The 14,351-nt window shown below is 36.3% G+C and overlaps 2 protein-coding genes and 2 gene segments (V, D, J or C); 3 read left to right on the top strand and 1 right to left on the bottom strand.

Moving 5' to 3' along the window:
- Positions 1 to 14,351, bottom strand: part of LOC306864845 (Ig kappa chain V-III region MOPC 63-like) — a 684,433-nt gene that overhangs the window by 18,311 nt on the left and 651,771 nt on the right.
- LOC306864846 (Ig kappa chain V region K29-213-like) overlaps positions 1 to 14,351 on the top strand; it is a 764,502-nt gene that overhangs the window by 100,343 nt on the left and 649,808 nt on the right.
- On the top strand, positions 162 to 8,960 carry LOC306864830 (protein FAM234A-like). The gene is made up of 13 exons (XM_079409089.1): positions 162 to 236; positions 731 to 887; positions 2,533 to 2,807; positions 2,883 to 2,990; positions 3,197 to 3,379; positions 4,320 to 4,465; positions 4,553 to 4,685; positions 4,766 to 4,892; positions 4,987 to 5,127; positions 5,208 to 5,289; positions 6,335 to 6,487; positions 6,572 to 6,665; positions 6,872 to 8,960. Exons 3-13 carry the CDS (start codon positions 2,558 to 2,560, stop codon positions 7,099 to 7,101), a joined length of 1,647 nt encoding a protein of 548 aa, XP_079265215.1. The 5' UTR covers positions 162 to 236; positions 731 to 887; positions 2,533 to 2,557; the 3' UTR covers positions 7,102 to 8,960.
- LOC306864854 (cytochrome c oxidase subunit 6B1-like) lies at positions 9,452 to 14,336 on the top strand. Its single transcript, XM_079409112.1, has 4 exons — positions 9,452 to 10,662; positions 11,239 to 11,359; positions 12,745 to 12,845; positions 12,933 to 14,336. The coding sequence occupies exons 2-4, from the start codon at positions 11,254 to 11,256 to the stop codon at positions 12,984 to 12,986; spliced, it is 261 nt and encodes an 86-aa protein (XP_079265238.1). The 5' UTR covers positions 9,452 to 10,662; positions 11,239 to 11,253; the 3' UTR covers positions 12,987 to 14,336.

The raw sequence follows: 14,351 nt of genomic DNA, 5'->3' as shown, positions 1-14,351 counted from the left end.
TAATAATAGTGATAATTAAGAAACTCAAATTTAGTCTAACACAAATTTATAATTCTTTATAATTTCTCAGAGGGTAACGACATTTTACATTTTGTCCTCCGAGCAAATATTGTAAGATACAAGAAAAGCTATTATAATAAATCCTCTTTTGTCCCAGACGTGTTGCCGTAGGCGGAAGTGTAGTTGTCAAACCTGCTCAGACACTCGAGGAGACGAAGGGTCTGTCAGAGCCACAGGTAAAACACACTTTTGATCAAAACAAACCTATTTCATTCATTTAGTTGAATTCTCTTTGGTCAACAAGTGAGGCTTGTTAATTAAAAGTTGGAGATCAAATAACTTATCAACCCAGATCTATCAATTCTTCTAAAAAACAACTCGAATGTTAGTTGTTTCTTATATAAGCTTTATTTAGTTGAACTGTGGTTGTTATTTAATGCCATGCAACAGGCTCAGGACGAATCTTATACTTTAAAAATCATTATATATACACGTTTATAGTGTATTTGTGTGTGTGTAAGGGATTAGTGTGTGTGTGTGTGTGTGTGTGTGTATGTGTGTGTGTGTGTGTGTGTGTGTGTGTGTGTGTGTGTGTGTGTGGGTGCTGCTGCTTGTTGTTGTCATCCAAATGAAGGTGTTTGTTTGGCCCCGGGCCCTTCTAGCTCCACCGGCGAGCCGCAGCATGACAGGTGTTTTATTGTTGTGTTTTTGTTTGGATGTTTAATAACAGCTCCTGTCTGACGCAGAACACTCTGGATGGGAAAAGCAGCAGGATCTGTTGAGTGTGCATGAGTTCATGTACAGTAGTCCACTGGATGCAGCAGATTGTGATGTTCTGAGGGTTACGATCAGGGCTGCTGTCACTGCACATACAGGGTTCAATTCAGGTAAGAGGGACCTGTGAGCTAGAAGAATTAGAAACCCTTCCTTTGTTTCCTTGAGTATGTTGATGAACCATATGGACACAACAAATTAGACTTGAATCAAATTTTGTGACCTGAATCTGTTTCATTGTTATTTTTGCTCAGTGTTTGAAGAAAAAAAAGACATCCTATATGTGCCATATGAAATTATTATTACTGTAACAGTAAAAAATTAAGCTTAATGTACTGGATTTCAATGAAGCATTAAATATATATTTTTTATTAAGTTATTATTTTTAAAATAACATTTGGTTCTAACATTTTGGACTTAAGTAGACTTGCAGACAATTATCTGCAGCATTAAAATTGATTTTAGGTTTATAAAAACACATATTTGGATTAATCTAGTAAAGCCTGAGTCAGTATAGCCAGAAAATAGCTTCTGGGCCATATTCACATATGGCTTCCTTTTTGCATGATAGAGCTTTAGTTGGCATCTGCAGATGGCACGGCGGATTGTGTTTACCGACAGTGGTTTCTGGAAGTATTCCTGGGCCCATTTAGTAATGTCAATGACAGAATCATGCCGATGAGTGATGCAGTGTCGTCTGAGGACCACGGGCATCCAACAAAGGTCTTCAGCCTTGTCCCTTACACACAGAGATTTCTCTAGTTTCTCTGAATCTTTTGATGATGTTATGCACTGTAGATGATGAGATTTGCAAAGCCTTTACAATTTGACATTGAAGAACGTTGTTTTTAAAGTATTCCACAATCTTTTTACGCACTCTTTCACAGATTGGAGAGCCTCTGCCCATCTTTACTTCTGAGAGACTCTGCCTCTCTAAGATATCCCTTGCATCAATCACAACAGACCTGATGCCAATTAACTTAATTAGTTGCTAGATGTTCTCCCAGCTGAATCTTTTCAAAATTTCTTGCTTTTTCAGCCCTTTGTTGCCCCTGTGCCAACTTTTTTGAGACCTGTAGCAGGCATCAAATTTGAAATGAGCTCATTTAGTGGATAAAAGTGTCAAATTTCTCCATTTAAACATTTATGTTCTATTGTGAATAAAATATTGGCTCACGTGATTTGAAAGTCTTTTAGTTTTCATTTTATTCAATTAAAAAAAAAACGTCCCAACATTTCCAGAATTCGGGTTATATATGATACATCAGCCTTTATGGCTTATATAATATAATGAGATTATAGAGCTCCTACTCAAAGAGGAAAAACAAAGCAAAAATATGCTACTTAGTACAGATGCTGATATTTATATGGCCAGAAAGTAACCAGAATTAAATTCTGATCGGTTGTAATGTAAATCACAGAGTTCTTTATAACAGCTAAGCAGATACTTACATAAAATGCATAGAAATATCAGTCGTCACTCTATCTCCCAATTCAGTTTTGATCATTTAGATGCTTTACAAATGCATCAAATATGATACAATAGGCTTTATAGGGTTAAAAATGTTCATGTTAAATTCTTAAACAGAATTCTGGAATACAACCCAAATATTTTGTATAACTCTAAATTGTATGACTGACTGTTGACCCAGGCGGTCAATTATGTAACTGCGCTAGTTCTTGTATTTTCCTCAAACTATAAAATGTATTTTTTGATAATCATCAGATGATTATGTCTCACCTGCTTCTGTGTTGCAGTGGTGTGGAGTTCTGCTGGTCTGAGATGGCAGACGCATTAGGGAGCGGTTTTGAGGCGGAGCCTCTGAAGGGCGGAGAGGCAGAAGGGGGCGTGTCTAAGAAGAAAAGCTGCACAGAAAAGCTGGGCTTCTCACACCTGACCAGCTGGCGAACGGCTGCATTCCTCCTCTTTCTCTTCTTGTGCCTGGCGGTGGTCTTCGCCTTTTCATTTGTCCTTCCCTGCCCCGTACGGCCGCAATACGTTTCCACCTGGAACCGCACATTACCTGATGCAGGTGAGCAATGTGCAAAATACAGCAGCTACATTCATGCATTTCTGATCTGATACTGAAAGTGTTTCTCTCCTGTAGTCACGTATGATTTCCTAGCTGTTGAGGACACAAATGAAGACAAAGTCTTGGATGTGTTGTTCATCTACAAGGACTCTGAAGCCAGCCGCAACACATGTTTGAGTGAAGGTAAGCCTAAAAACACACTAACCCGCTTGCTGTTGTTTATAGAGACAAATCTATTCAATAAAAAAAAAGGTTAAAACATCACAAAAACATCTTAAAAGAAGTTTGTGTGGCTTGTGCATTAGTTTTCAAAACTTCTGCAGTGATCAGATAGACATGTGTGAGGATCTGACCCGATTATGCTGCCTGAAATAATGTTTCTTTTTCAGATTTATCAATCCCATGTCTGGTTTTAACGGCTGTTGATGGTACAGATGGGAAAATACTTTGGGAAAGACCTCTAGCTGTTGAATTTGATTGGGTGGAGTGTGGAGTAAAGGGCCTCGGACATCAAGGAACAGGTTGTCTGGTTGCGCACGCAGACAATCTCACAGCTATTGATAAAAAGACAGGTAGAGGATTTAAATACACACAGATATGAACATCACTAAGAATAAATTACCATGTATTTGAAAATCGTATGGTATACACTCCTGTTCAAAACATTACATTTGGTAAGTTTTTTGAAAGAAAGCTTATAAAAACTGCATTTATTTGATTAAAAATACAGTAAAAACTGAAAAAAAATATGAAATATTATTACAATTTAAAAAATGTGAATATATTTTAAAATTTAATTTATTTCTGTGATCAAAGCTGAATTTTCAGCATCATTACTCCAGTCTTCAGTGTCACATGATCTTCAGAAATCATTCTAATATGAGAAAACTTTTTTTTATTATTTTTCAATGTTGAAAACAGTTATGCTGCTTCATATTTTTGTGAAAACCGTGACAAACCTCGATTATTTGATTAACATGAAGTTCATAAGAACAGCATTTATTTATAACAGAAACCTTTAACACATTACCACAAGGTCTCATTTACCAATTGTTAATGCATTAATTAATAAACAATAACCTAAATATTTTTATAGCATTTATAAACCTTTCTGTAAAAAGTGTTAATATTTATGTTAAGTTGAGTTCACAGTGCTAATGTTAACACATACAACTTTTGGCCTTACATATGCATTATTAAATATTGAGATTAGCATTAGTTAAGATGAATAAATGTAGAAGTATTGTCCATTGTTAGTTCATGTTAACTAATGAATTTAACTAATGTTAACAATTGAAACCTATTTGTAAGTGTTAGAGAAATCTTTTGTGACATTATAAATGTCTTTACTTCCACTTTTGATCAGAAAACAAAAAGAAAAACACATTGTTCCCAAACTCTTGAACAGTAATGTATGAATATGTTAATAATCCAGTATCCTGGTACCACCTCAGTACTTTCTGTCCAAATCAACAGTGCATTCGGAAACGTTTTGATGTTTTGTTCCATCAGGTTTGATCAGATGGCAGCAGTCGCGTTCTACTGTGCTGAACGGAAATCTGCCGCTGATCAGCATTCAGGATCTGAACGCTGATAAAGCAGAGGACTTTGCCATACTTTCATATAATCCTGAAGCGTCATCATTCACACCCATACCGGTACGACACACACTCAAACACACACTCAATAACATCTGTGTGGAAGACTTTGTGATAACGGTCATTGTGATCTGTTTCCTCTTTTAGAGCGAGCTGGTGTTTTTCTCAGGAAAGTCAGGTGATCAGATCGGCTCGAAGGTGTATGTTGATTGGAACGGGGTGTTTGGTCACCAGCAGTTCAAAACGGCCAGTGGCGCTCCATACCTGCTGTTACTCACAAGTGTGTAGCGGATTTTAGCATCTCTTCTCTATTGTTTCTCCTTTAGATCTCTGAACTCAACTGTTCCTCTCTCTCCACAGAATCTGGGCTCTATGCGGTCAGTTTGCAACATCTGGCAGAGCTGGCCGGTCTGGAGTCTGCGCTGAAGGAAGAGAAAAGCTGGAAGGAAAATTCGGACAAAAACACCGGATTGCTCTCCCTCTATCAGTAATGCGCATTGGGGTTTAACCATATCCACTGACTGTCTTTGTTTTTTCCATTATCATGATATTACTGATTTCTTCTGATCGCTTCACCGCAGGTCTGATTCTCTGAAACGTGTGATGGTTTTTCCGGGCAGTAGTTCTCCATCACTGCTGGTCCAGACGGACTCCAGCGTGTCACTGCTGCACACAGACAAGCTGAAGATGGCATGGACCACCAACACCAGCACCCTGCTCAGGTGCCATAAAAACACTGATCCCAAACCTGTGGAAGCTATTTGTGCATTACATTGATTTATTCCTCTGTCTGTTTTTCTAGTGTGCCAACATTTGGGCATTTCGACAAAGATGGAATTCCAGACATAATGATAGAAGAAGACATTGGCAATAACACCAAAAGAGTAAGTGATTAAATGTATTATTATTAGTGCTGTCAAATGATTAATCGCATCCAAAAGAAAGGTTTTTCTTTGCATAATATATGTATGTGTACTGTGTATATTTATTATGTGTGTATATAAAGACACACACATACAGCATATATTTTGAAGATATTTACATGTATATATTTATATAAATTATATAATATATAAATATATTTAATATATAAGCGTAACATATTTTTCTTAAATATATACATGCATGTGTGTGTATTTATATACATAATAAATATACACAGTACACACATATATTATGTAAACAAACTTATTTCGGATGCGATTAATCGTTTGACAGCACTAATTATTAATGATAATAATTGGAGGTGTTGTATAGAGTTACATATACTGTGTGTGTGTGTGTATAGAGAGAGAGAGATAATTTTTTATTGTTGATTTTCGCTTGTTTTAATCATATGTAAAAACACTACTGTTCAAAAGTGTGGGATCAGTTTTTTTTTAAGAAATTAATACTAATTTATATTAATACTTTTATTCTGCAAGAATGCATTCAATAGCTCAAAAGTGACAGTAAAGACACTTATAATGTTACAAAAGATTTCTGTTTCAGATAAATGCTGTTCTTTTGAACTTCATCAGCGTTCATCAAAGAATCCTGAAAAATAAAACATAACCATTTCCAACATAATTTTCAGCAGCACAACTGTTTTCAGCATTGATAATAATCAGAAATGTTTCTTGAGCAGCAAATCAGCATATCAGGATCACGTGACACTGAAAACTGCAGTAATGAAGCTGAAAAATCAAAAATTAAAAAAAAAAAAATTATATATATATGATGTTTGTGTTTTGTCCTATTGGTGATTAATGTAAAATAAAATGCTAAAAAGAGCACTATTTTTGTGAAACCGTGTCATGGATTCATATATTTTAAATTGTAAAAAAAATAAATAAATGCAATTATGCAATAATATAAGATCAAAAGAAAAGGTGACCCCAGACGTTTGGTGCATGTATATATTATCTGTCTATCTGTGGTGTGTTTTAGGTATTGGTTCTCAGTGGAAGCTCTGGAGTGGTCCTGTGGGAGGTGAATCTGTTGTTCTGGACTCAGAGTCCTCGTCCGGCGTCTGTCCTCACGCTGAACACCTACTCAGTGTTCATGCTCTGGGGACAGAGTCAGAGTCACGGCAACCAGACTGTAAGAGCGTATCATATACATACACACAAACACAGACCTTCAGAAATAAGGCACTGATGTGTGTGTGTGTTTGTTGATACTCAGAATGAGATGCATTCATCATTCCTGCTGCATCCTCGATATTCCCAACTGCTGCTTGAAAGAAGAAATCCTGCACAGAACATCATCTCTTTTAAGGGTATATCTTTTTCCCAACAGTTTTGCGGCATTAAAAGTTTTTACATGACCATTTTCTCTCTGTATTGTACACTGTTTTTGCTACTGTACGCTTAAGGCATATATAGGGTTAAAAAAGATAGCAAAACAACTGCAAGCACCCTTAAATTGCAACATGTTGTAAGTCAGGTTTTCTAAAAATGTAAATATCTCTCTGCATTTGTTTAGCGACGGTGTTGGAGCGAGGCCGCCACGCTGGTTACCTCGTTCTGACCGGACCGGATGGACGGCAGCACGCAGAATTAGGTGAGACGGAGCCAGTGATTCTGACCAAGCGGAAGATCAAGGAGGACGTGCCGGAGAGCGGCGTTCTGAGAGTAGGAGCTGATGAGTCGGCCGCTGAAGCGGAGGTGAAGGAGGCGTTCTACAGGCTGCGCTTCAGTGATGCACTTTTCTGAAACATAATGACAGTTCATATTAAAACACTAATCTTCATCCCAAAGGTCATACAGACCAAAAAAACAACAGTGGCTGCATGTAGAACTTAAAATTCACTCTTGAAATCCAAAACAGCTCATGTCTTAATTATTTGATTTATATATCTGTTAATCAGATCTACTTGGATCTAGTTTAAGCTGTGCTTGAGAATGCTGTCATGAAACCCAAGACACCAAATCATCAGGGTTTTGTCCCCAATGCTAAACAATTGCATTTATTTTGAACCTATTCATTTATACATTTTGGGCCATGCTGCATTATTTTATGACAATCATAAACTACGGTAAAGCATTTCAGATTTTTGCATAGCCAGAGACTATCAGGAGGTAGATTTATATTTATAATGATCAGGGATTTCATATAAAAACGAATCTCATACAGAACAGTCTGGGGTCAAGAAGATGTTGTTTGGAACTTAGACTAAAAGAATAGTTCACCCAAAATTATGTGTTCACCCTCAGGCCATCCAAGAGTTTGTTTCTTCATCAGAACAGGTTTGGAGAATGTGTCATTCCATCACTTGCTCACCAGTGAATGGGTGCCGTCAGAATGAGAGTCCAAACAGCTGATAAAAGCATCACAATAATCCACACCGCTCCAGTCCATCAGTTAATGTCTTAAGTGAAAAGCTGTGTGTTTGTAAGAAACAAATCCATCATAACTGATGGACTGGAGTGGTGTGGATTATTGTGATGTTTTTATCAGCTGTTTGGACTCTCATTCTGACGGCACCCATTCACTGCAGAGCATCCATTGCTGAGCAAATGATGCAATGCTACATTTCTCCAAATCTGTTCACATGAAGAAGCAAAACTAAACTCTCATCTCTGGGAGAACGATTTCTTGAAATGTCATTAAAATAATGCCACAATCTAAAAAATGCAATTGTTCTAAAAATGGGCTTCATTTTCTTTTACAAAATATAATTTCTTGTTTTTTTCCTTTTGATTTTGGTATGAAATATGACCCGGGCATGAGTTTAGTGAGATTCATGTTTGGGTAATTGTGGTGTTTTGATTGTATTCTGAGCTGTAGTGCTGTAGTGGAGTGATGCATAATGCTATAATGGAGGAGTTTACTCAACCCGCATTGTGTTGCATTCACACTAAGTGCATTTTGTGGCAACACCATAAACAAGGCGAGTTGTGTGGGTCAAAAAGAGAAAACAAATGAATATTTATTATTTGCAGTGCAGTGTTGCTCCTGTGTCACATGGGTTTGTTTGTTAGGAAGTGTTCTGCTGTTGTTGTTAAAGATGCACCTTTGTCATTCTTTGTTAACTCACTGTGCTGATTTGTTAGCAGGAGGACTGTTATCACATAGTGCTGTACATTCAGTGCCTTAAACAGGGACCTGAAATCTCTCCAGATGCTCTTATGAGTAATATACACATTCTGTCCGTATGCTGTTTAGAATCATATCTACAAAATGGGTTTTATTTAAAGTGGGGCTGTGGATGTTTGAACCAATGAGCAGAATTGTACCTTTAGTCTATCATAGCTTTATGACGTCTTTGGCTTTCCGTGTGTCATACATCCACAGAAGATCAGCTGCACCAAAACAACATGCCTTTGAATCTAAAGAAGCCAAAAGAAATGAAACACTGTGATGAACGTGTTGTTTAAAATAAACCAGCTAGCTTTGATGCATTGTATTTATAATTAGAGATTTATTATTAACTGGTTTAGATTCACTGATTTTGTAAACCTGTAGATCAGGTCGAAAATGGATCTTATGTTATTTTCAGTTTTTATTTGAGAACATTGTTACACTGTGTAATAAACAGAATGCCTTCAGTGCTATTGTTTTTTCAATCCTTAATGCAGTTGTTATTTCCCTTTGTCTTTTAATTTCATGTTTATCTAAGACACATTTTAGGGTTACGCTTAGCTCATGAATATTTTTTATGATTATTTATTATACCACCTTGATATTCATAAGCCAAGCTTTCAGCATTTATTTTTTCCTCCGTTCCCATTTCTGTTAAATTATTCAATACGCTATAATAACCAACACAATCAACTATGCAATTTATACACCATTAAAAAATGAATGAAATTGCTAACAGTATTTTATTTTATTAATATTTAATAATTTATTATTCATATTGAATTAATATTTAATAAAAACCAATGCACCACAATACCGTATTAAAATGCATGATTTTTTTTAAAAATAATAAATGAAATGCATCGTCATTAAAGTTGACGTGTATATTTTAAACCTGTCACATGACTTTCATGTACCGCGCAACAAGGGAAGTGCGCACAGCTCGCGCGCTCTGGTGTCAGATTCCGGTCACTGTCACGTGCACTTACACTGGGTTCACGTCGGTTTACTGGACCACAGAGACAATCAATGCAAAAGAATACTAAAGAACGTTTTTGTGCGAAGAAAATGCAAAACCGAAAGTGAATTATTGATGTATTCGTTTATGAGCCGCTGATGATGGGTTTATGGCTATGTTTAATTCAGTCTAATTAGCATCAGACTGTTGAACGCATTTCTTGGTGACTCCGTGTTGGACCCAAACACCATGCAACTGACTTGTTAGCACAGTAACGACATTACTAGTACTAGACATGTTCCTAACTATTTTTTAAAGCGCCTTTCAGTAACTTGCAAACAGCTCATTGTATGAATATGGTCATAATTCTGATGTTGCCATTTGATACCATCTGAGCTGCATGCCAAAACACATTCAGAATACTTTCCATTTATCAGCACTAGAGCAAGCTGGCGAGGTTAAAGGTGTGCATGATGCGAAGCATCCGCAGGGTCATATGCCCACAAAACTCTTTCCATTTATACAGCTAAAGAGGAGGAGAGCACCAGCCAGGGGCCCCAGAATTCCTAGAAAAGGCCCTGTATGTGATGCGTGTAGCTATTTATGAACTCTACGCGCATGCAACTTCTTTATTATTATTTCTGAACGTTCTGAAACGAGTAGCCTAATCATTTAAAAAGCGGAAAAAGTTCCATAAACTAAATCAATAGCGTTGGTGCAAACTCTGAACAAATTTTCATATTAATGTTGCTAAAATAACCTTTATTCATAACTTTGAGAGAAGCTCGGCAGAACTTATAAAAGTAATATTTCAATCAATATATGTTTAGACAAACATGATGCCAAAATAAGAACTAAAAATGGGAAGATGTTGATCTTTAGAATAAGCATGCATCATAAACATCTCTACAGCTGGTTAAATATTAACCTGTTGTTGTGCACATGCTCTTTGCGGATATGATATGTTTTTCTGAATGTTGCATGAATTCACATACAATAAATACATGCTTAAGCTATGTATTTGCTATATTTATGTATATATGCACATGAGGGCGCGTGGTGTTGCGCATCGCATCCTATCTGCATCTTCAGTCGTTTCGATGTGACCCGAGTCCGCCATACCGGGTGTGAAGGACTGCACGACAGCGCTCAAGTGCACTAACTATCACACAAGTGAATGAGATTGTCTGTCACTGAACAAAAGTCACTTTGACCAGCCAGCCGCCTCAGACAGGTAAAACACAGAATGGCACGATAATTTAACGCTTTCTATTGAAATGCATGTATTATTCTGTGAAATCGGATACTTGTGCTCATTGTTAAATCGAAAGTATGTCACAATGTGATGATCTTAATGCATCGACTATTTTGGATCTATGATATACAAAACGACCGTATATATTGAATAATATATGAAACATAACACCTTGATGGATATTGTAATCTTAATGAAATAAATGAATGTATAGCGTTTTATTCCTCATATTCACAGCGGCCTGTCCTCGATATGTATCATATAGAGCTAATATAAATACATTGTAGTGACCCATGTTTTTATTGATTTATTCATGATGAATGAAGCGCACTCTGATGCGTATAAGGTAGAGTTTTGGGCATTTCTCTGAAATATCTCTTGGCATTACGCACCGTGCTGCAATTTATTATCTACTGGTGAAAATAATATGCATTCGCGTTTAGTGTCGAGATACTTATAGAAGTGTGTTTAGCCGTTTTGGTCCTCATAGGGCGTCTGAGATGGGGTTTATTTTTCACGAGAATGCAGTTATCTGAATCTGCACATGTGTTGAAGGGACCCGCGCGAGTCATGGCCGAGGACATCCAGCAGAAACTGGAGAAGTACCGCACGGCGCCGTTTGATGCCCGCTTCCCGAACCAGAACCAGACGAGAAACTGCTGGCAGAACTACCTGGGTGAGTCATCTGAAGCACAGATTATATAGAGAGTGTCCAAGTGAAAGTCTGTGGTGGTGCAATAATCAGTGGATCGACATTTTAAGTTGTCTTTGGCTATTTAAAAACTTTTTTTTTCTTAGCATAACTTTTTGTATACACACGATACAGGAAAAAAAGTGTACGCAAGTCTGAGTCGCAACTATTTTTTAAATTCCGAGGCGGAAATAAGCGCATGTTTACTACTTTTGGTTTAATTTTGATTCATTAATATTCAGTATGAACGTAAGCCTACACTATCGTTTGAAAGTTTGGGATCAATCGATTAATCACATCCAAAATAAAAGTTTGTATTTACATAACAGGCTATATGTTTATTTATTTTTATGTACAGGTGCATCTCAACAAATTAGAATAATGTGAAAAAGTTACATTTTTTGGTAACTTATTTCAAAAAGTGAAACTTTCATATATTCTAGATTCATTACATGTAAAGTAAAACATGCCTGACCTGAAGCCCGTATGGAATCTATGGGATATTTTTAAGAGAAAGATGAGAAACAGACGAGCTGAAGACTCAATAGTGTCTCAGCAGAGCCAGGCTGATCTCATGCCATTCCTCACTGATGCTGGAGTTTGTGCTAAAGGAGCCCTGAACAAGCATTGAGTGCAGAAATGAATATACTTTAATGAACTTGAACCTTTCTGTTTTGCAAATCCTTTTTTTTTTTTTATTGATCTTAGGAAATATTTTGAGATACTGGATTTTTGACTTTCATGAGCTGTAAACTCTAATCATCAAAAAAAAAAAAAAAAACTTTTAAAATGTTATACTTCACATGTAATGAATCTAGAATATATAAAAGTTTCACTTTTTGAAATGTTACAAAAAAAAAAATCAATATACTAATTTTTAGAGATGCACCCATTATGCAAACACAATCTTTTATTTTGGATGCAATTAATCACGATTAATACATTTTACAGCCCTAGTTAGAATGCATTAAATTGATCACGTGACAATAAAGACATTTATATAGTTACAAATGACTTCTAATTCAAACCTTTATACTTTGAACTTTTTTTTTTCATCAAATAATCCTGAAAATATTTTACTTTATTTATTCAAATTACTTAGTATTTTTAATCAAATAATGCAGCCTTGGTGAGACTTCCAGAAAAATGTTACCCCAAATATTCTAACAATAAAGTATATACATAAAAAAAAAAAAAAAAAAGCAAGAAATGTTTTCTATTATTTTCATAAAAATATTTTCCTCCTAAATTATTTTTTAAATTATTTTTACATGGGTTTTTTTTTTTTGGCAATTCACCTTTTAGAAATACTGTGGTACCATGTCCAAAAAACATAGTAATCAATGAGAATCTATTTATTTTATGTATAGATTATCATCGCTGCCAAAAAGCTCTGGATGCCAAAGGTGTCGACACCGCTCCATGTGACTGGTACAAGAGGGTCTACAACTCTCTCTGTCCTCTTTCCTGGGTAAATATTCCTTCAACCCCTATCGCTGTAAGCATCAGAATTGTGCATAAAGATCATTTACTCTCAACATTTTCTTGTTTTGCTCAGATCGACAAATGGGACACCCAGAGGGAAGATGGAACATTTCCAGGAAAGATCTGAAGATGGCACATTCTCCAAAGCACTGCATCAGGGGAACCGAAATGCATCGGTCTGTGGTATCGTCTCACCCCAGCCGAGCAGAGCCTTATCAATGTTTGTCCAAAAATGCTCCTGTCAGGCTGGAGGATGAGATAGATTGTTAATGTCATTCCTCATTTAAATGAAAGTATTGCAGAATCTGCATTAAAATCTCTCAGGCTTTGAAATATGACTCTGTTGTGGTGTGCTTCATGGAGTCTGTCAACAACAACAACAGTAATTATGGCTTGGCATCCAATGCATATTACACGAAACCAAAATGGATTAGCAGAAAACTGGTCTGTTACAGTCGCAATGGCTCGGTTGCAAAGAAAAATAGTGCATCAGTTCACCTGCATACAAAATTGTCTTTACAAGGTACCAGGTTGAGAACGTATGAAAGCAGTGGTTTTTGGAGAGTTTTTAAAGCATTTAGTGGCAAGTAAAACTAGATAACCACAAGCAGAACATTTAACATGTTGGGCTTACTCCCTTTTAAAGGAATAGTTCTCCATAAATAAAAAATTTGCTGAAAATGTGTTGATGTAGACGAGTTTGCTTCTTCATGAGAATAAATTTGGAGAAATTTAGTGAATGGGTGCCGTCAGAATCAGAGCCCAAACAGCTGATAAAAACATCACAATAATCCAGAAGCAATCCACACCACTCCAGTCCATCAGTTTACATCCTGTGAAAGCAAATATTATATCAAAAATATATCAATATATCTTACAAACTATATCTTACAAACTTGCAGCTTTTCACTTCACAAGACGTTAATTGATGGATGATTACTGTGATGTTTTTATCAGCTGTTTGGATTCTGACGGCACCCATTCACTGCAGAGGATCCATTGGTGAGCAAGTGATGGAATGCTACATTTCTCCAAATCTACTCTCATAAAGATACAAACTCATCTACACCTTGGATGGACAAAGAGGGAGTACATTTTCAGCAAATTTTCATTTTTAGGCTTTACACTTCAAGTCATAAATCCAAACATTATTTACCTGGACACCATGTCCAAACTCAACTCATACATATTTTGAGATTGAATGACACAAGATCACTCCTATTATAAATCAACAAATTACAACAACTGATGTGGATTAAACTCTCGATGAAAAAAATAAATAAATCAGGAGTGAAGGTCCAGTTTGCTCAAGGATTAGGATTAGTCAGCAATCAAATGTGTAGCTATGATGGTATTCCAAACCCTCAATCTCAGTTTATGCTGCTGTAAATGATTTCTGCAACACTAGCAGCATCGAACCCAGAAATAATGACCGTTTCCCTCAAGCTAATGTCTTGATGTATAATTTTGCATACCCAAATAAAAATAATGA

This window comes from Barbus barbus, assembly GCF_936440315.1.
Source record: "Barbus barbus genome assembly, chromosome: 46".
In the NCBI taxonomy this organism is placed as follows: Eukaryota; Metazoa; Chordata; class Actinopteri; order Cypriniformes; family Cyprinidae; genus Barbus; species Barbus barbus.
Note: the sequence above shows the minus strand (reverse complement) of the source record. Positions and strands in the feature narration are given on the sequence as shown.

Excerpts from the sequence above, each read along its gene's own strand:
- LOC306864830 (XM_079409089.1), top strand. The coding sequence starts at position 2,558 with ATGGCAGACGCATTAGGGAGCGGTTTTGAGGCGGAGCCTCTGAAGGGC. Across the intron at positions 5,128-5,207 it reads AACACCAGCACCCTGCTCAG|TGTGCCAACATTTGGGCATT; the intron begins GTGCCATAAAAA and ends CTGTTTTTCTAG. Across the intron at positions 6,666-6,871 it reads GAACATCATCTCTTTTAAGG|CGACGGTGTTGGAGCGAGGC; the intron begins GTATATCTTTTT and ends GCATTTGTTTAG.
- LOC306864854 (XM_079409112.1), top strand. The coding sequence starts at position 11,254 with ATGGCCGAGGACATCCAGCAGAAACTGGAGAAGTACCGCACGGCGCCG. Across the intron at positions 11,360-12,744 it reads CTGCTGGCAGAACTACCTGG|ATTATCATCGCTGCCAAAAA; the intron begins GTGAGTCATCTG and ends TTTTATGTATAG. Across the intron at positions 12,846-12,932 it reads CTCTCTGTCCTCTTTCCTGG|ATCGACAAATGGGACACCCA; the intron begins GTAAATATTCCT and ends TGTTTTGCTCAG.